The 19,547-nt window shown below is 48.0% G+C and overlaps 1 protein-coding gene across 2 annotated transcripts; it reads right to left on the bottom strand.

Annotated features, from left to right (window-relative positions):
- Window positions 1-570: 570 nt before the first annotated feature.
- On the bottom strand, window positions 571-19,530 carry wdr59 (WD repeat domain 59). 2 transcript variants are annotated; one of them, XM_088614322.1, is made up of 27 exons: window positions 19,389-19,530; window positions 18,158-18,207; window positions 17,647-17,782; window positions 17,095-17,180; window positions 16,451-16,531; window positions 16,159-16,196; window positions 15,908-15,996; window positions 15,412-15,528; window positions 15,022-15,099; window positions 14,183-14,339; window positions 13,284-13,363; window positions 12,428-12,566; window positions 11,618-11,748; window positions 11,066-11,230; window positions 10,397-10,492; window positions 9,550-9,706; window positions 9,209-9,278; window positions 8,532-8,685; window positions 8,066-8,122; window positions 6,960-7,093; window positions 6,558-6,639; window positions 5,798-5,910; window positions 5,111-5,261; window positions 4,406-4,463; window positions 3,436-3,559; window positions 3,102-3,244; window positions 571-2,439 (listed from the first exon to the last, which is right to left on the bottom strand). In XM_088614322.1, exons 1-27 carry the CDS (start codon window positions 19,440-19,442, stop codon window positions 2,204-2,206), a joined length of 2,976 nt encoding a protein of 991 aa, XP_088470448.1. In that variant the 5' UTR covers window positions 19,443-19,530; the 3' UTR covers window positions 571-2,203. The 2 variants fall into 2 exon arrangements, with proteins under 2 accessions (XP_088470448.1, XP_088470449.1); XM_088614323.1 differs by lacking the exon at window positions 8,066-8,122 and having other exon boundaries at window positions 19,389-19,529.
- Between the last annotated feature and the right edge of the window lie 17 nt (window positions 19,531-19,547).

Raw genomic sequence — 19,547 nt, 5'->3', positions numbered from 1 at the left:
GGCAACGTGACGAGTTGCCGTAGCAACAGCAGACGCCGCCAACCCCGCGATGGCGCTTCCGTGACGTCACCTGGAGAGGCACTCCACGTGATTGAATAGCCAGCAGGAGTATCGCAAGAAAAGGCACGTTTTTGTATCTAGAATAGACTACAATAATAATAATAATTGCTTACACTCCACTGAAAGCGCTTTACAGGTAATGGGGACTATCCTCCACCACCACCAGTGTGCAGCCCCACCTGGATGACAATATTAATGAGAAATGTTTATCTCCCCCCCAACTCATTTCAACGTGAAATGGGAGCTAGTTTCATTGGACACATGTCTTCAATATTTAAGGGCCAGAAAGATACACAGTGATTTGCTCACCTGATACCCATTTATTAGATGTGATTAGATTAGAGATATCATCCAGGTGGGGCTGCACATTACCTGTAAAGCACTTTGAGTGGAATGTCCAGAAAAGAGCTATGTTATGAAAGTGCAATTATTATTAAAACCAACATAATTGAGTTTAAAATAAAAGTGTAAACTTTTGCACATTTACAAGACAAGATTGACAAAAAAGGATTTAATCAAAAAGGTTTATTTCTTTACACATCTTGGTATATATACATTTTTGTGTCTGTACAAGCTGGGTTGGGTTTACAAAAAAAACAAAAGTTCACCTGTACAAGGGTGACCCTGTAAATATTTCCTTCCCTTTTATCACAATCAGATCCTGTTTAAAGCCTCTTAACTGAAACTGCTCCCTAAACAAAACAGTTCATTCACTGTGTTAGAGAGCGTTTAGAACCTCAAGCAAACTCATTACACAGTGCAGTCTTGACTGCGTCATATCCAGCTCTCCTATAATCACCCTCCCAACAGCCCGCAAATCCCACAGCAAAAAAGCTGGTCCTTATCCTGTCTTTCAGACAGATGAATGTCTACATGTAATATCCCAGTCTGCTCTGTTAGAGCACAATGATCTCCAACCGTTGTGCAAAGTTTTTGATCCATACAGTACTGGCAAAAATGGTTCACATCAAAGCTGTTCATGAAGAAAACTTATAACAGGGCAGTGACCCAAAATACTGTTTTTCTAAAAAACGGTGTCGATGCTAAGCAGGGAATAAAGAGAAAGAGAGTGTGCTGCAGAACGCAGCCTGGCCATGCCCAAACCCCCGGGTCACTCAGGGGCCAAACTCACGGGTCAACAGCAGAGTTAGACAGCAGCAGCTGCCGGAATACCTGACCAGAGCCTGGAAAGCACTATACTCGGAGCACCTTTGGAAATGTGCCGGAAAGCCTGACAAACGCACTAGGAAAAAAAAGTGTTAGTTTGGAATCTTCGATTATTTTCTATTTCTAATAATCTTCCTACTTCTACTTCGCCCATCCCTTGGGAATTGGCTTTATGCTACAATCTTTCCAAGATCTGAGCACAATGACCACTCAGGACACTGCGGCTCCGACACTGCAGGCTCCCTGAGCCTCACAGGAGCTCTAGTGCTGGAGGCCCCACTGATGTCACAGTGCCTCTGCAGGTGCCTGGCTGGTCTGCTGCTGCACCAACCCCTGGGAGTGGATGAAATCCCAGGACGTCCCAGAGGAGCTGAGCCAGTTCTCCATGCGCACTCCGGGAGTCCTGGTCACAGCTGAGCACACAGCCTACACTGAAACCAGAAACATCTGGGATATCAAGCCCTTTTGTGATGGAAAAGTTAGTAACAAAAAAGCTTTAATTCTCTCTACTGTCTTGAAAGTAATTTGGAATATCCAAACCAATGCACTTCATTACCTTAATTCATAAATGATGGCCATGCCTTATGCCCCTTGCCTTGAGGTCTCGCAGTACAGCTCTCAGTGGCAAACTGCAGATCATGATCAGGCCATTTCTGGGTAATCTTGCAATGAGCTTAATATTACAGGTAAAAAAAAGTCACATTGCACATTCTCAAGAAAGGTACAGAAAATACTCCTGTCATTCAAGATTTGATCCTTTTTTTCCGCCAGTAGCGAGATATTTGTAGAACCAAAGACAAAATCCGCCTCCAAGCAGCCCGTCACGCTTGAAGCGAACTTCTTTTTTCAAGTTACATGCCTGGCGACTCATCAACGAGCCAAAAACGACACAGCCTTACACAGCCCGGAAAAAACTCCAACAAGACCTCTGCCGGCACGCCTGCCGGTCGATCGCGGCGATGAGGCCTCTCCGGGCTCAGAAGGTGCTCTGCAGGAGGCAGTGGCAGCCGCAGCCCGTCGGACACACCTCCTGGGTGCGGAACCACTCCATCATGTGGCTGGTGTGCCCGCCGTGGCCACAGCTCAGGCAGAAGTTGGAGGAGCCGCGGACGGCCACGTGGCAGATGGCGCACTGGAAGGTGAGGCGCTTGCACACGGCGCACTGCGTCCCCCTCACCTCGCTGCGGCAGTGGCAGCAGTACACCCCGAACTCTGGGGGCACAGAGACAGACAGACAGAGTCACACCCGGCCGAGCCGCTCACACACTCCAGCGGCGGGGTGAGCGTCAGGACGCAGAACCCCGAACAGGCGGGCAGGTTCCAGCCCCGCGCCGGCCTTCCCACTCACCTCCAGCAGCCATTGTCATGCGAGCAAGGAGGCTCCTGTGAATTCACTGCCTGGGGAGCTCCTGCCCTTCATGGAATCTCAGTGCTCCAGTTTCTGAACGTGTTATTTATATTCTTTCACCGTCACAGTTTGAAAATATACACCTGTCAGGGACCAGTCCTATTTCTCCTCCCATCCCAATCTACGCCAGGGGATATAAAGCAATGCCGTCCTCAGCCCTGGGCAGTACCAGTGCAGAGTGGTAAGTCATCAACCTCCCAACTCCCCACTCTTCCCCCCTCTGCTCTTTCAAAGTAACTGAGAAGGTAAACAGGAGGTACTGCTTCACCCAGAGGGAGTACTAAACAAGCTACCTAGCCATGTTGTTGATGCCAACACGCTGGCTTCTTTTAAGAAACGGCTATAAGAGACCCTTGGTTGAGTGCAGTTGGGCCAATAGCTACCCAACGGGCTAGATGGACCACGAGTCCCCCTCTGGGTTGACTCGGCTCTCATGTTCTGAAGTGACAGCAGATCAGTGGCTCACCAATCCCCTTGTGTGGCTCTGGGGGACAGGAGGTGAACTTGAGGACCTCTGCGCGCTTCTCCCGGAGACCCCAGCGGTACAAGATCTCCCCGTAGCACTTCTTAAAGTCATCGAACTGCAGGACGTTGGCTGGGTCCAGGAGCCTGGAGGCAGAGGGACAGACAGAGTGGCTCCAGACCGATACGGGCGAAGCGAAGCGCGGAACGGGACTCTGCAGACGCCTCTGCGCGACCCGCTCCGCTGGCAGTAGGAACAAGAAGCCCCAGCACCCCTCAAGTCCGGACGACACCAATCCCTCAGGTCTCAGTACCATGTCACACATGCGCCCAGTTACCGTTTGTTCTTGTCATGTTGGTCCCTCTCCCGTTCTCGGGGATCTGTGTACCCCTGGTTTCCATAGCGAAAGTCATCAGGGGAGGACTCCCCCCAGGGGGCGGTATGCTCGGAGTCTCTGCCTACTGCAAGACAGAGCAGCAGGAGAAGGTCAGACAAGGAGCCCAGGACTCAAAGCTGTCCTGCAAGCTGACAATCTCCTCAAGCTCCACGGCCGGCAGCAGCTGATAATCACTATATATTACAGATATTGACCAATCAATGGCACATCTGTTCATGCAAATGTAAAACAACCCTTTTGTACTTAATGAAGAGAAACAGGAAGTGACGCTGAACAGCACAAAAATACAATCCACATCTCCTGCAGAGTTTTTCCCCACTTTCTTTTAAAAAATAGTTCCATTAACCAAAGCCAATTGTTAACGATCACCTGACTGACTGCGACATGCAGTCGCAGATGTATAGTCGCCTTGTAACTAGCACTTACCACAGACCACAACACTCAGAATGTAAAAAAGATGCACATAATACAATATAAGCTGCTTTGGACAAAAGCATCCACCAATCATTCTTACTGATTATTAATAAAATGCTGCCACTTCCACAGTTGCTTTTGTTTAAATCCAACCAATAGGATCCAAAGACAATTAAGTCCACATACAACAGAGAGCTCAGAGGAATCATCATGTGGCCATGACAGTGATGCCGGTTCAAGTGACCTTTACTGCTGCAGTGTTTCCTGTATTCACAGGCCTTTCAGACTAGGACGGGAGCTGTGAATCTCACTGGAGTGGTTGAGCTCACTCATGCCAGCATGACGGTGACTTTCTCATACTGTCATGAGTCAACAGTGAACACTTACTGGAAGATATCATTTGCATAACAGATTTTAGCCACCCCTCAGATTAGTTTAGCACTGCTGCAGGGACCAGCAGGAGCCTGGCTGTGGCTTCGGGAGGCCCCTGTCTTACCGATGTTGATGCCAGAGTCCGAGGTGCTGGAGCAGGAGCCAGAGGAGGTGTAGCTGGGCTGATGGGAGAGGTGGAAGACAGTGACATCGTTAAGGCAGCAGTGTGAGACAACATGAACAGATGCTAACGATTCCCACTTGAGAAGGTCAGCATGAGGACATGCATGATTGCGAGGGGAAGGGGAACAAGTAAGAGAAACAATCAGGTAATATGCAATGTCCCTTGTTGGTTAAAGTGTTGTAGCAGTTTATGGTGTGAGGACACACACGGGGCTGAGCTATGGTTTGGGAAGTTAGGTTTACTGAAGATAAACTGGCCAGCTAATTTACTTGCTATCGACTGGGCAGTTTGCCCACAGGATTTTGGTACCCATACATGACCACGTTCAGGTTGTAATGGTGAAAATGAAGTGTCTCTTGTCACATTGAGGTACAGGATGAGGGAGATCGGGGTGTCTCTTGTGTAGGAAGAGGGGCAGGATGAGGGAGAATGGGGTGTCTCTTGTGTAGGATGAGGAGCAGGATGAGGGAGATGGGGGTGTCTCTTGTGCAGGATGAGGGAGATCGGGGTGTCTCCTGTCACACTGAGGAGCAGGCTGAGGCAGATGGGGGTGTCTCTTGTGCAGGATGAGGGAGATGGGGGTGAAGGAGTGGGAGGAGGGAGAAACTGGCCGTGAGCAGAGCCAGGTGTGTACAGCACACTTACAAAGCGGGAGTGATGGGGCGTGAAGATGGAGGAGCGGTAAGGCAGGTGTCCAAAGAGAGTGTAGTAGTCCTGAGGGCTGCACTGCGCCTCAAACACACTGCACAGCATGGCTAGCGTCTGGATATCGTGCATCTTACTGTAGTGAGCCAGCCTGGGGGACGAACACATTTTTACCATCAGAAACATACAGTGCCCAAGAAGTTCCCAAGAGGAAATGACAGCCGAACACCTGCACAGAGCTGGTGCATAATTTTTATATACTATAATATATTTAATTCTATAACATATAGATTTGCTAAAACATTTGCTAATGTTTTTAAAGAACAAAGAATTTCCATTACTTATCCAAATCCTGACGGAAAAGCACCTTGAACATACTAGTTTGATACTAGTTTTCATGCAAATGAAAACCAGAGAACTTAATAATCTCTCCCAATCCTATTTACCAGCGAGCCTCAGCCATGGTCCTGCAAAGCTCCAGTTCAGCTGGAGCCCTATTGTCACCAATTTGTACAGTAATTTTTGTTTTTTAGGGAGACACTGTCCCTGTGCTATGAAAAAGTCTGTTCCACGTTCTCTAGAATGCTTGAGAAAGCGATGATTTAGTGGTTTCCTATAAAACCCCATGGGTGGAGGCTCCCCAGTACCAGGAGTGGAGATCCCCAATATTCCCTCATACACACTCACAGTGTCTCCAGCAGGTGGCGCCCAAAGGGGTGTCGAGCCCAGGGAGTGCCCGCATCCGGGTCCGCGTTGGGACTGAGCTCGCAGCCAGTGGCCGCTGCAGCCAGGGCCCACACCTGCAGAGGGCAGACGGGCCACAGGCAGGGTGAGAGTGCGATGGCGCCACTGCCCCGGGAACACGCGCTGCAATTGGAATTCCTTACACCTGTGCAACGCTATACAGGTAATGGGCAATCCCACTACCAACATCCATGTGCAGCCCCACCTGGATGATGCGATCGCGCCAGTACTCTCCCCACACACCAGCTCTCAGTGGGGAGGAGAGCAGAGCGATGAAGCCAGTTCAGAGATGGGCATTATTAGGAGGCCATGATGGGTAAAGGCCAGGGGGAAATTTGGCCAAGACACCGGAGTAACACCCCTACACTTTTCAAGACTGGATATTTAATGACCACAGAGAGTCAGGACCTCAGTTTTACGTCTCATCCGAAGGACGGCGCCTTTTTACAGTACAGTAATGCCCCTCACTATACTGGGGCATTAGGACCCACACAGACTGCAGGGTGAGCGCCCCCTACTGGCCCCACTAACACCTCTTCCAGCGGCAACCTCAGCTTTCCCAGGAGTCTCCCATCCAGGTATTGGCCAGACTCCCCTTCTGCTGAGCTCCAGTGGGGCTGCCAGCTGTGAGCTGCAGGGTGATATGGCTGCCGTCGGGCTGAGAGACTACCGGCTGCACCGAAGGCACGGGGAATCTGCCCACCTTGGCCAGGTCCCGTCGGCCCACGACCAGAGCGGCTGCTGCGTTCCTCTGACACGTCTCTTGGATGTCGTTCACGTTCAGGCTGAAAGGAAAGTCACACCCATTGGAACTGCAGGACGACAAGGGTGGGGAGAGGAGGGGGGCTGGCAAGGAGACGAGACCTCGGCGTGCACCAGCTGTCAGAGGTGACAGAGGGTCAAGCACGCGATCAAGATGTGGGAGTTTACAAGTTGGAGAAAGGAGCAACTTGCGGTTTGGTGGACGGCGAGAACTAAGGAAAACCGAAGCAGAGATCTAGGAAACAGAACAGAAAGGCTTGGGGACTGGACTTCCACCTAGAACTGTGGGACTAGACGACAGTGGAGCAGAGACGCGATATAAAGGAAGGGAGCACGTCCTCACATATACATCTCTCCCAGGGTCTTGTGCACGGGCAGCAGGCACGAGATCTCCTGGATGATGACTTTGCCTGCCAGCTTGATCTGGCGGTTCGTGGTGTCCGTTCCCTCACGTTTCCCCTTCCAGCGCCGGGATTTCTAACACACAAAGAGAGGAGACAGACAGAGAAGGAAAAATCAGTCTTTTCAATCTGTCTGGTGTCAGCACTGCCCTTCTCTGGACACATGTCCTGCACAGATGCAATCAGAATTAAGAGGAAAACAAAAAACACAGGAGCTGGAATCAGAAATATAGTCCATCCCAAGTACAAACTGGATAATTTCATTCAGAAATTAATTTGTTCTATTAGAAACAGCAATCCTGCCCTGAGAACAGATTAGCTCAGTTTCTATAATTATAGAGACAGTTTGCCTTCATAAGTAAAATACAACTACGTAATTTGGAACTAAAATTACTTATACAAGCTCAATGTCAAATTCACATAAATTGTATCTACACGAAACTTCAATAGACATTTTTTTCTGTAAGAGGTCTTGATCTGGAAGATCTTCTCCAATAAGAGCTACTCTAAGTGCAGTGCTGCAAAGCACAGGTAGGAATTAAGACAGACAGACAGGGGAGTTAGCAACACAAAGAAGGTGAAGCACAAAACCCTAGTTACTGACATCTTGTGTGAAAACTTTCTTGCACAAAATCTGATCTACACTTCACAGTAGTGAAGCCATGTTTTTTCCTATGTTACAGTATGTAACAGTGTAGCAAGGAAACAGAGGATCAAATTAGCTGAAGACACTGTTCAAGTGTATTTCACACCGTTGTGTTGTGCAAAAGGGAAAAATGCACTGTTATGATTTCTTTGACGCAGGACAGCACAACACTATTTGTCGCAGAATGCTACCCTTTCTTTTCAAAATACGGCAGCAAAAAGCATTTGTCAGGAAATGATGGGATCGCGCAGACTGTAAAAGCACAACAGCAGTGACCAAATAAAGAGACCTCACAAACAGCAATTCCAGAGCACCTGTGATAGGTGCTATCTCACAGAGCAAGGCGAGGCCCTGTGCGCGGGGGTCTGGGGTGCAGGGGAGAAATGAGAACAGAATCAGTACCGGGCAGTCGAGAATGAACTGAATGGACCAGCGGCGAGAGCCAGAGTATGGAGGCTTCTGAATGGGGACAGACCACAGCAACGTACAGGCAGGCCAAATCACCAGAAACACAAATAAAAAAAGCCATTAACAACACAAGCATATGATGACAGCACAGAAGCAAAGCAAGCCTTACAAAGCAAGAACCCCTGTCAGGTCACTAGATTCCAATAGGAAACGTCTGCCATTTTCCCACAGTTCTCGGACATGAGGAATTCACATTCAATCAGACCACGTCTCTCAAGTTCATTCTTCTTGGAATAAACACTCATGGGTAAAGACCGCAAGCTCTTTAGAGCCCCTGCCAGCAGAACCCAGTATTAAAACTGCGACGGCTCTTTGCAGGCGCAATTCGAAGTTCCTGACCGTCGGCACCCCCCAGTAAGACCCCTGTCCGCCCCCCTCCAGCCACGGGCGCCCATCCTACCCGCTCCTTGTAGTAGAAGGAGCTGATGGAGACTTGCTCCTTCTCGCTGCGCGTGGGGCTGCCGCTGTACAGGCGCAGAGCACTCTGGGTCTCGCTCCGCATCTTCATGGGGGTCACCACCCCGCTGTGATAGGCTGAGAGAGCCGACAAGGACCTGGGGGAGAAAGAGACCCCTCATGTACAGCCCCCTCACAAGCTTGCATGTACACACAGCCTGCCATGCACTCCGCGTTCCTACCCTGAAGCAACCGATTTAGTTTTTAAAACGGTGGAATTAAGACCGTTGTTCGCCTTATGCAGTCACGCATCTACACTGCAGGTGGTAGGCAGTTGGGCGCAAATTAGCAAGGATAATGAGATCTGGATCAATACAGATGCCAAGTGGAAAAATATCAATCTCTCAGCAGATTGACAAAAGTTCTCTCTCGAGGTCCTTATAAATCTGTGTTAACAAAAATTACAACCGAGACTAAGCTGTCCGACGTGCGCGAGCAGAGTTTTTCTGGCCTGTTCTTCGTCAGTTCTAGGGCATGCTTAAACAGAACAGCGACGGTTAAGGCCCTTTCCACTGCCAAAAAAAGATTCTGGATCACAAAGCCAGGTGACATAGTTCTGGATGCCACATTCCCGAACACGGCGGCTGAGGGGAATCAGTCTCCAACCCTAGCACAGCTCACCTGGGCGTGGGTTCAGTGGGCGACACAGAGGAGTGCATGGTAATGGGCCTTGTGAAATACACCAGGCAACCTGCGCAGAATAAAAAAGTGCGGTCAAGGTTTTTTAACAGGCTCTTTTTTAACTGAACCAAAAGGGCGCCTGCATTCGACTGCTGCGCTCTAGATTTATTACAAACAACTTCACTCAGCAGTTCCAATAGCTTCTCAGCCAAGGTAGCCAGCAGCAGGTCCAGACGCTCACACTCAGGATCGTGCAGTTGAAAAACTGCTCTGCGCAAGAGAGCAGAGCAGCACTAACAGTTCAGTAAAAGAAGCCCGTTTAAGGAAAGCTCTCTGCTCACCTGCCCCACAGAACCGCGCCCCAGAGGTGCGTGGGAAGGGAATGTTGGCGTCCTGATAAGAGCCGTAGGTGTTGGTAACGCGGGGGAAAGTGGGAAGGGTGGGATTCACAGAGTTAGACAGGACATAGTGATTCCCGGAGCTGCTCTCCTCTTGAGTCTAGATACCAGCGAAAAAAAGGCAGAAAAACAAATGAAGGATAAAACTTTCAGGTCTAATCAAAGTTTTCTTCAGACGTTTGTAAAAATCATCTCATCTCAAAACTGAGCTAATTATGTATACACCAGTACAGCTTCTAAAATGACAGTGAGGAGTCCAAATGAGTTCAGAGGAACACTTAACCACCTAACCTTCCTGTTTGAGAAAACAGAGGCCTCCGAGGGGTACACAAGTCCAAATGTAGAACTTCAAAACTGTAACAATGAGCAGCAGAAGTAAAATGCTTCAGGCAACTGTTACAAGCTTTAGTGGCGTAAATAAAGTACGTAACATGTAAATAAAAGGTTTAACTACAGAAGCACATTGCTGCCATCAAGAAATGTTAACCTATTATGTTGTAATTAATTAAGAAAATAATCATGAAATTATGATGTAGCAAATTCTCTCTGAATTATAAGACACTTTATTTATTTTTTCCCCCCAATATGCTCTTCCACGTTTAACAAACACAGCAACTAATAAGAATACACTTTCCCTTTCTTGAGGGAGCCTAGACAAACTCTGGAGAAAATATCTTTGCAGCTTAACAGCGTTCATTCCATGTGCACTACTGAGAGGAAGGGTAGACGCTCACTGCGCTAGAGGAATAATTCTGAGTGGCCTGGGGAAATACCCATGAGTGGGCCTCACCACACAAGACTCCAAGCAGGACACCAGCTGCCTGACACATGGCTCCAGGCAGTTCTGATTCCTCTTCACCTTCTGCAGGGAAGTGTCTGTCAGGATCTGAAACGGCAGCAGGCGCATGCAAATAACACAGCCGTCTCGGATTAAACTAGAGACATGACCTGGCTGCCGAGAGCTGAGTGGGCTGGGTACAAATAAAGTGATCGAGACAAGAAAATGAGTTTCATTTACATTTCATAGCCAGCAGTGATTGAATCAGTCTTTGTTCACTATACCAACACTTCAAGGAATGATGTTAACAGACAGCACATGTTTTCCCCCCATTTGCTATTGGTACCACAATATTTCTCCATTCCTCCTGTATTGTCTGCCTTGTCACAGGAAGCACTAGCACAAGCTGTTCACCCTGGGCACTGTTTCTACCCCTCCTGCCCTTAACGGCGCTGAATACCATATACTGCTCTGTGCTTCTGATATACAGTGTCTTCCAGTTCCCCCAGAAAGAAATGACCAAAAAACATGACTTAACAGAAAGATTTGCGCATTTAAGACCGAGTTGTTTTACAGCTGCCCGACACTGAGGACGGAGAACGAGCCGTCTCAGTGGCGGTATGGGCTCCTAACAAGCCTGGCTGTCCCTCCCTGCAGCAGGGGCCCGAGGGAGCGGCTTACCTTCTGGATTCTGGTCTTCATGGAGGACGGGATGGTGGTGGGGCTGACGAACTGAAAGGAGGGGGCGGCGTTGTTGGGGTACTGCGCCGGGAACTTCACCACCACGCGCACCTGGTGGCTGCCACAGTGAGCCGACACGCAGCAGCTCCGGTTCACGGCGTCCATCTGCACAGGCAGCCCCCCCCGCCAAACACACTGCGTTAACACTGCGGCCCAGCCCTCCTGCACGCTGCAGACGGGTTTCTTTCAGCCACAATGCTTCAAAGGCACAGAATGAGACTCCTGAAACACTATAGTACTGGAAGCAAAACCGGCACGAAAGCCCAGTGACACCCAGTCATGGTGCCGTGCTGGGAGAGCGGGGGGGCTGGTGTGGCACACAGAGCAGCGCAAACCTGCGGATATCCAGCCATTCAGGTGCTGGCCTGTGGCCGACCTTCATCATTAAATCAACAGTTAGAAAGACCTTCAAGAGCTTAACGGACACGCAAGGTTCTTAAATAGAAAGCAAACAAACCGACGGCGTAAATGAGGCCCTCGGCTCCCACTCACCTCCACGTTGACGTTGCGGATCTGCAGGTTGACCAGCGAGAACTCCTGCTGCAGCGTCTGGGGCAGACCCAGCTGGTCCTGCTTACCAGCACTGGCGGGCGTGACGCTGGACTGGAGGCCGTCCGGCTGGTCTGGGAACGCAGTGCAAACGTGTAAAGCGGACCTCGGGTCTCAGGACCCAGAACCCAGGAGGCCATCTACATGTCTTTAAGTCCTCAACAGCTTAAGGCTGTGCACAAGGGGCACACTTGTTCAGTTAAACCTTAACTGGACAAATTAAACTATTCTTCCACACGTAGAGTTCTTGTATATTAAGGAGTATCATAAAATCTGGTGGAAATGGACACAGAGAACCAGAGTTGGGAACCCCTGGTGTCAAACATCACTGCCTCAAGTCTACAGGAGCTGTGTGAATTATTCACACTAATATAATATAAACCTGACACTGGAGTAGCTGTTTCTGCACTAATTGCATCTATGATATAAAAACCTGGATGACTCAAAATTTCCTTTTGAACTGTGACAAGCCTGAAGTCATGATTCTCTGCATCTCCCATTAACTACACTATGTAAAGCCAATGCAGTAACTCTATCTCTGGATGGCACTGTGCTTGAATTTCAGTCTAAATTGAAGAATCTGGAGGGGATGTTTGATCCAGGTGTGATGTTCGACCACATGTCCAAATTACTGTAAAAACATCATTCAGCCATCTCAGAAATATTGCCAGACTATGTCCTATGTTGTCTCTAAAAAGGTGGTAAACTAATTATTTTCTCAAGAAGATTACTAGATTACTGCAACTTCCTCACCTTCCTCATCTTCAGTGGTGTGGCCGGAGGTGTGCTGGGGCTCAGAGTCTTGTGGGTGAAGGGCCTTGTCCGATTCTGGAAGCAGCGTCATGCCCTCCATCAGCTCCTCCACCCCCTCCGTGATGTCATTGACACAGAGCTGCAGGACACACAGATTGACGCCCAGCCGGGGTAAAAAGCCAACCCTAATATCACACGTTAAAGAAAACCTGGCCTGTTGTTCTCCAAGAGAAACTGATGAGAAAATCAGTCATCCTTCATAAAGAAGGCAGGAATATTAAAAATGTAGTATTAAAAAACGTATTTAAGAAATATTTGACTTTAGACATAGTTGTAATTATTCTCATGTCCAGATGTATGGCATTTATTTGAGGCACTGCAATACTTTCTATACTAAACGATTGTTAAAACTTAAAATTATCCTAAATTCGCTCTTTCCTATGTATATGCACAAATCAAATAAGGCCTAATTCAGAAAGAACTGCTAAACATCTAAAGAGAAGCAGTTTCCTGTCAGGAGCATGAACTAACCATTAGCCCGCAGTACATGTGTCAGTAGCATGGCTACAAGCAAATAAATAAAAAAACATGTAACTTTAGAACATGTCCATACCAGAAACTGTGTGCACTTACACTTTAGCTTTTCAGACACTTATTTTTTGTGGTTTGTGAATAGGGGATTTTGTTATGTACCCATAATCTGTGGCCTGCACACTTCTAACTGCATTTTGTAATCAGGCCATAAATTCTATTTATTCTGTCAATAGTGAACATGACATCTACAGATGTCACAGAGTTGCTATTAATACCATTTTAAAAACTGAAAGACTTGGCTAAATTCTTTCCAAGATATTACCCTCTGAAGCTGTGGATCTACACGCCATATTCTCAGAGTCTGATCCCTGGACCAGGTCACGAGCTGATAGTCCTTGGAGCCTGGAGGACAGACAGGAGCAGCAGTTAACACCTCCACAAGGCCAGTACCTCCAGTGAGAGGTTCCTCCTCCTGTGGTGCTTTCTCCCTTGCACTTCCATCATGACAGCATGACCTTGCACCAGTCTCTGGTCTACTCCAGCTGATAACAGGGGCCGCAGACTTGGAAAATCATACTAATATTTACAACATGTTTTTCTCAAAGGAACACGTGACAGACCAACTCCTGAAGTGTAGTCAGTTTCTGAGCGGGTTTCAGAGCCACCGTGTTGCAGAAATACAGCCCTGCTGTAACAAACCCACAACTGCACCTCAAGATACTAAATAACAATTATTCCAAGACAATTGTTTATAAGTAACGATCAATACCAACCCTAAGCCTCCCAACAGTATATTATTGCCTGTCTGCTATTCTGTTCTTTTTAAGAGAACCTTTGCTACACACAGGTTCTCACATATTAAGGTGATTTAACAGCAGTACGCTATGATTTTTGGTAAATCCTGTATTGATGGTCATAATGTCTCTGCCGCTGCAGTATTAAAGAAAATAAGTTGTTATAACAGGTCCCATGTTTAGTGAATGACCCCAGCTAGAAAACGGAAGACTGAGTCCGACACATGAGATACTTGTTTTGGATGAAATAAAAAAAGTGACGTTTAAGGTCTGGTGCTGAGCAGCGCTGGAGGTCATGCCAGTATGTACTTCAAACTGCGGTAACTCATATTGTCAGCCAGAAACGAGCAGATCAAGACGCTTGAATGTCGGCCACTGTGGCGACAGCAAGAAGACCCTGAGGCCGGGCCGGCGCCGCGGGGCCCACCCTCCTTCTGCCGGCGCCACTGGAACTCCAGGACGACGTCGTCGTGGCCCACGAAGGCGTGGACGGGGGCGTTGAGGTCCAGGGCGCTCCAGAGCAGCAGGCTGTTCTCCCGGCGCAGCTGCGGCACCATCACCGTCACCAGCCCGCTGGAGAAGGGCTGGGGAGAGAGCGAGAGGGACGCCGCGCTCAGACCGCCGCCCACAGCGGCTCTCGAGCCCTCTTTCATCACACACGCGCGCCGTCGTGAATCATAATTCCTAAAGTACGTTTTCAGTCCTGTCCTAAAACAGATGTTGGTGCTTTTCTTCCCACGGATCTTACAAAGACCTCCTGATCCGTTCCCTTTGGCTGCTCTCGTCGGCATCTTCCGAGACAGCAGCCAGCTGCTCCACACGCCTGACCTGGGAGTCAGATGCCACACCTACACACACTGTGCTTCCTTAGCCGTCACGCCATGTTACCTCTATCATCAGAAACAGAACGACACCGCAAGAGGTCCTGCGTTGTACAGCTAGTTCTTGACGTAACAAGAATGCTTCATACGTTTCCAGGCCAGCTCAGTTGCACTAAATACACGGTCAACATCCTCAACATTTACGAGAGCAAATTCCAATAGACAGTTGGAAGAATTAAATATAAATATTTTACAAATAAAAGAGCACAGCAGGAGAAAAGACAGTACCAAGCAGGTGAAAACAGTTCGGGCGATGCTGGAAAAGTGTCCTTATCTCACATTACCGAAGAGCGAAAGATGGACTTCTGTGGCGGTCTGTCAGACAGGCAGTCCCCTAGTCTGCTCATGACGTAGTTTTCTGAGCAAGAGCCCTCTTCTTACTCACCGTGTACCTGGCCTTCCACACTGGCACCTGGCAGGACAGGATGTTGAGGTACTTGCGAGGCTGTCTGTAATCCCAGAACTGCAATACCAGACAGAGGCGCAGAGAAGCCGCTTTGAGGACACAAACACACTGTGCAATCAATAAGCAAGGCTTGCGAAATGTAAAAGGCCTACAATCAAGAGTCACAAACAATTAGTCGACACCAGACACCACTGTTGGTTTCTTTAGCTCTGGAAAACGAGCTTCCAGCACTTACTGCTATCATGTCAATTCCACGCCATGTAAAAACACCTAATATTCATGATGCCATATACTAGATGCGTCTAATTTAGACTCGTGAGGAGGTTCTTCCGGCATTGCCGAATCAAACCTACGCCTGAGCGTGCTCACCCGCACGGAATTGTCCTGGCTGGAGGTGGCCAGGATGAACTCGTTGTCAGGGTGCCAGTCCAGGCCATGTATCTTCGACAGGTGGGCAGCCACGTACTCCACTGCTGTGCTGGGTTTCTGAGCATAAAGGGAGAGATCCGGAGGCAAAGCCGCCGTTTATGAGCGGTTATTGGGGAGACCAGCGGAATGGGTGGATATCACCCTTCCTTCCTCCTGTGACACTGGAAGCTCACAGGAGTTCAGGGATTCAGTTCTACTAATGCACACATTTGAAGGACGTGATCGCAAATATGTTCACATTACATGTGCAAGCAGACAAAGCTGGAACCTTTGCACGGCACTTGCATTATTTTTGAGTGAATGATAAAGTTAGCTTTTGAGTTCCCCGACCCTGATGCGTTTCGAGGTGTAGGTGACTCCAGTGCAGTCTCCTTGGCAGGACTGCGCTGGTCCCCCTACACTTCACGCCAGATCGGATCAAGCTGGGTCAGCTCACCCTCTTGTCCCAGATGCGGACGTCTCCATCGTGACTGGAGGCCAGGAGGTACTGGTTCCGCTTGTTCCACTTCACCTGGGACGCCCCCGCTGGACAGAGAGGGAAGACAGCCGCAGAGCCACATGAGAGAGGGACACGGGGGTGGCGGAGACAGCAAGGGCAGGGAAAGCAACAAGAGAGACATAAAGAGTGTGAGGCCCTCTGAGAGGTGAAATTACATCACGGCCAGATCAACGAAAACGAATACATACCGACAGCAGAAAGGGCCACTGTTGGCTTTCGAGTGTCTCTGAAAAACATGAAGTAAAGGCATCTTAGGATGCATTTTCATATTTTAAAACCTACCAACATATAGAAGAACACAGAAGGAAGGATATCTGCAAAATCTGATAACTTGCAACTCTAAAACAGATATGTAACTAGAAACCGAGACATATGTCACATATCCACATCTGAAGCAGTTTGCATTATAACCCTTACAACTAAAATAAAAAACAGATCTTTTCACAAATGTTACTTCACAGCAAAAAGATCACCTCTCACCTGGTGTCCCAGATGTAAATGTAGGTGTCCACAGAACTGGTCACGAGGAGCTCGGGATCAAACCACGACCAGTCCAGGTCACTGCAAGGGACAAACAACACGTCTGTCAGACCATTTACCTGGAAAGCAGGAAGAGAGAGAGGACTGGGCTTCTGCTGTATTAACACACACCACGCTAGCAGATACTAGTGCATTACTCCTGCATGTCCTGCATATTCCACTAGGACCCTTTGAATTATACTTGCCCATGTAACATTGTGAAGTACAAAAGCAGCACAAGACTAAGTTATGATTTCATTATCAATAGTGCAATGAAAAAGCAAATAAGTGGGTCACATTGGCCACAATATATAACACATACTCTACTATGTGATGTGCACTGTGAAGAAAGATACAAGATGTGAAGAAGCGGTTAACTGATTCCTTTCTGCATGAGGAAGGGACTTCTAAGCAACAGGCTCGAGTTATGGCAGGAAAGGGGGATAACCTGTAGCCATATCAATACTCAACATGTGATGTTTTATGCAAATATGTATGTATATTGTTGTTCCTGACTTTTTTTTCTTCTGTCTGTACACCAATACTAATAATAAAGACTCTCTCTGTTGATTTCAGCACTCTACCCCAAACCACCGGCCTGTCACCTGATGACGCGCGTGTGTCCCTGCAGCGAGGTGTGGATCTCCCCAGCGCCGTCGCGCCACTTGTACAGGTCCACCCGCTGGTTACTCTGCAAGTACAAGAAGGCCTCTGGGTCAGACTGGCACTGAACCACTGCAGGGAAACCTGGGCCGTGCTTCTCAGCACTGTCACAGTGAAAATCAACCAGCCCTGTGTTTACTTCCAACACATCGACAGAAGGCTTTTTTAGAAGGCGGATCACTGAAAACACAAATTAAGCACAGGCACATAGGCACAACTACTTTGTTCCATCAAACCTTGGCATTTTAAGATAAACTTAAAATGGTGTTGAATTCTTCCATAATATTCTTAACTATTTTAGAAAAATTATATAGTTCTATCTCTTTCATTATATAGTTACTAAATACCACAGGATTTAAAAACCAAACTGCTTCAGTGACTTTGATCTGGGGTGCTAGAACATGTTTGGGGAACCAAGGGGGTGCAGATGCAGTAAAGGTTGAGGCAAACGATCTTGTCTGGTTGCCAGAGTTCTCCTGTCACCACAGTCTCACCGAGGCGGCAAAGAAGTAGGCCCCCGACTCGTGGGGGTTCCACTGCACCGTCCCCACATCCCACTTGCTCTGGCGGCCAATCTTGCGCGGGGCCTCGGAGGGGGTGTCCAGGTTCACGATGTACAGGAACCGCCGCCTGGGACACGCAGACAGGACACGGTTCACACCTGCTGCGGCTCCAGGTACCGCACACCGAGCGGACACACCGCCACCCCGGATACCTTCTTTATAAAAGGTCGAGACAACATTCTTCACTTTTCCTTAAATAAAATAGATTACCGAGAAGCTCTAAAACAGTGTCACACCACTCTGAATCTTCAGTGGCCGCACTATCTAGATTTTGTTCAATATGTACAACGCACTAGAATGCACCCCTCCACACTATGAAAGGTATACTGCTGTACTGCAAAGCGGAGTCCTGCTGTAATAAAACACTGCCCACAGGGGCAGTGTGGCTCTCATGGTGCATCATCACTGGCTGCCGCTGCTGGAGGTTGATGAGAGAGCTCACCCAGACAGCACAGCATGGCGGCCAAGACAATCCACTGACATCGCAGTAGCCTGGAGAGACAGGACATAAAAGATGTCAAACAATCCATTAACATCATTTTGTCCTTTTTAGTAAATTGATAAGCAGCTGGATTTAATGTTCCCACCATTACAATCAGCAAAAGGTTCCAAATTATTGTCATACAATTAACAGAAAATAGGCAAAATGAAGGTAAATTGAGCGATCTGTATTTAATGAATTAATTTAGTTAAAGCACTGATTACATATTCATTCCATAAAAATGTTTGAGAGGAATTAAAGGTTCCACGTGAAATCAACCTGTTTTGGGTACAACAATTAAGATTTTCTTGATATTCTACGAACACACTTATGTTGTGGAGTACTGATGTAAGGCACAACTGCACGCTCACACCTCAAAAGTAAAGTTGCTTTGAATAAACTGAATCGTTAAGGTTTAATCTGAGAAATTGGAACGCTATTTTAATAGACACCTACGTCTCGGATACTCTTCAAAATCACAAAATTAACATTCAGCGTTGACTGCAATGTTAACGCAACCATAACTTTACAGTTCTTCACCACACTGTAGATAATTGCTATTAAACATACTTGTACTACAGTACTTTATACGCAAGACAAGAATACATTTCCTAATGCAACCTTAACGGAGCAGGGATGTGGGAGGCGAAAATTAGACAGGTCAGTTAGCCAGCATCGAGCTGGGGGTCAAACTGGAGAACAGAGGCAGATCTCACATCTGATCTGCTGACTCAGCGGGGGGAGGGGGGTTGGAATAAAACACACCAAAATAACCACAATTAGCCAACAATAAGCCACAATTTCCAACTGTCACTCAGTGAAGGGTTCTACAAATAAAACATTATATCATGTTTACTTCAGAGCAAGGATCCTCAATTCCGACTATCGAAGCCCGGAATCCATTCGATTTTATGTCCCCTAAAAAGTGAACGCCTCCTAACACTGAGGAAAAGGTTAAACTTTAAAAACATCGATGTATCCCTTCTTCGCAGTGTTAAACTGCTGACTAAAGAGATAAAGCAAAACTCCTGGTTTCTGCACTGACTGCAAACTGACTGAGTGACAACCCTAAGTTACAGAAAACCCTCATTCCTGCGAACGCTCTCGACATGGTCAGTTGTGTCGGGAGTCTAAATCTCCACGACCACGACCAGCAGATCTATCGCTTTCCCGTGATCGAGACCCACAGTACCTGTGAATCTCTGAACTCCACCACCACATTCTCGCTGCTCCAGCGCGCCGCCATCTTGCCTCCCTTTCAGCACCATAACAACAACACCGTGACGTCACATGGCTGCCGGCGCTCCATAGGGCGTTCCTAGAGTTCCCAGAGTTCGCTGCGCTCGATGAA

The sequence above is a fragment of the Lepisosteus platostomus genome, chromosome 20, assembly GCF_059453375.1.
Source record: "Lepisosteus platostomus isolate fLepPlt1 chromosome 20, fLepPlt1.hap1, whole genome shotgun sequence".
Taxonomy (NCBI): Eukaryota; Metazoa; Chordata; class Actinopteri; order Semionotiformes; family Lepisosteidae; genus Lepisosteus; species Lepisosteus platostomus.
Note: the sequence above shows the minus strand (reverse complement) of the source record. Positions and strands in the feature narration are given on the sequence as shown.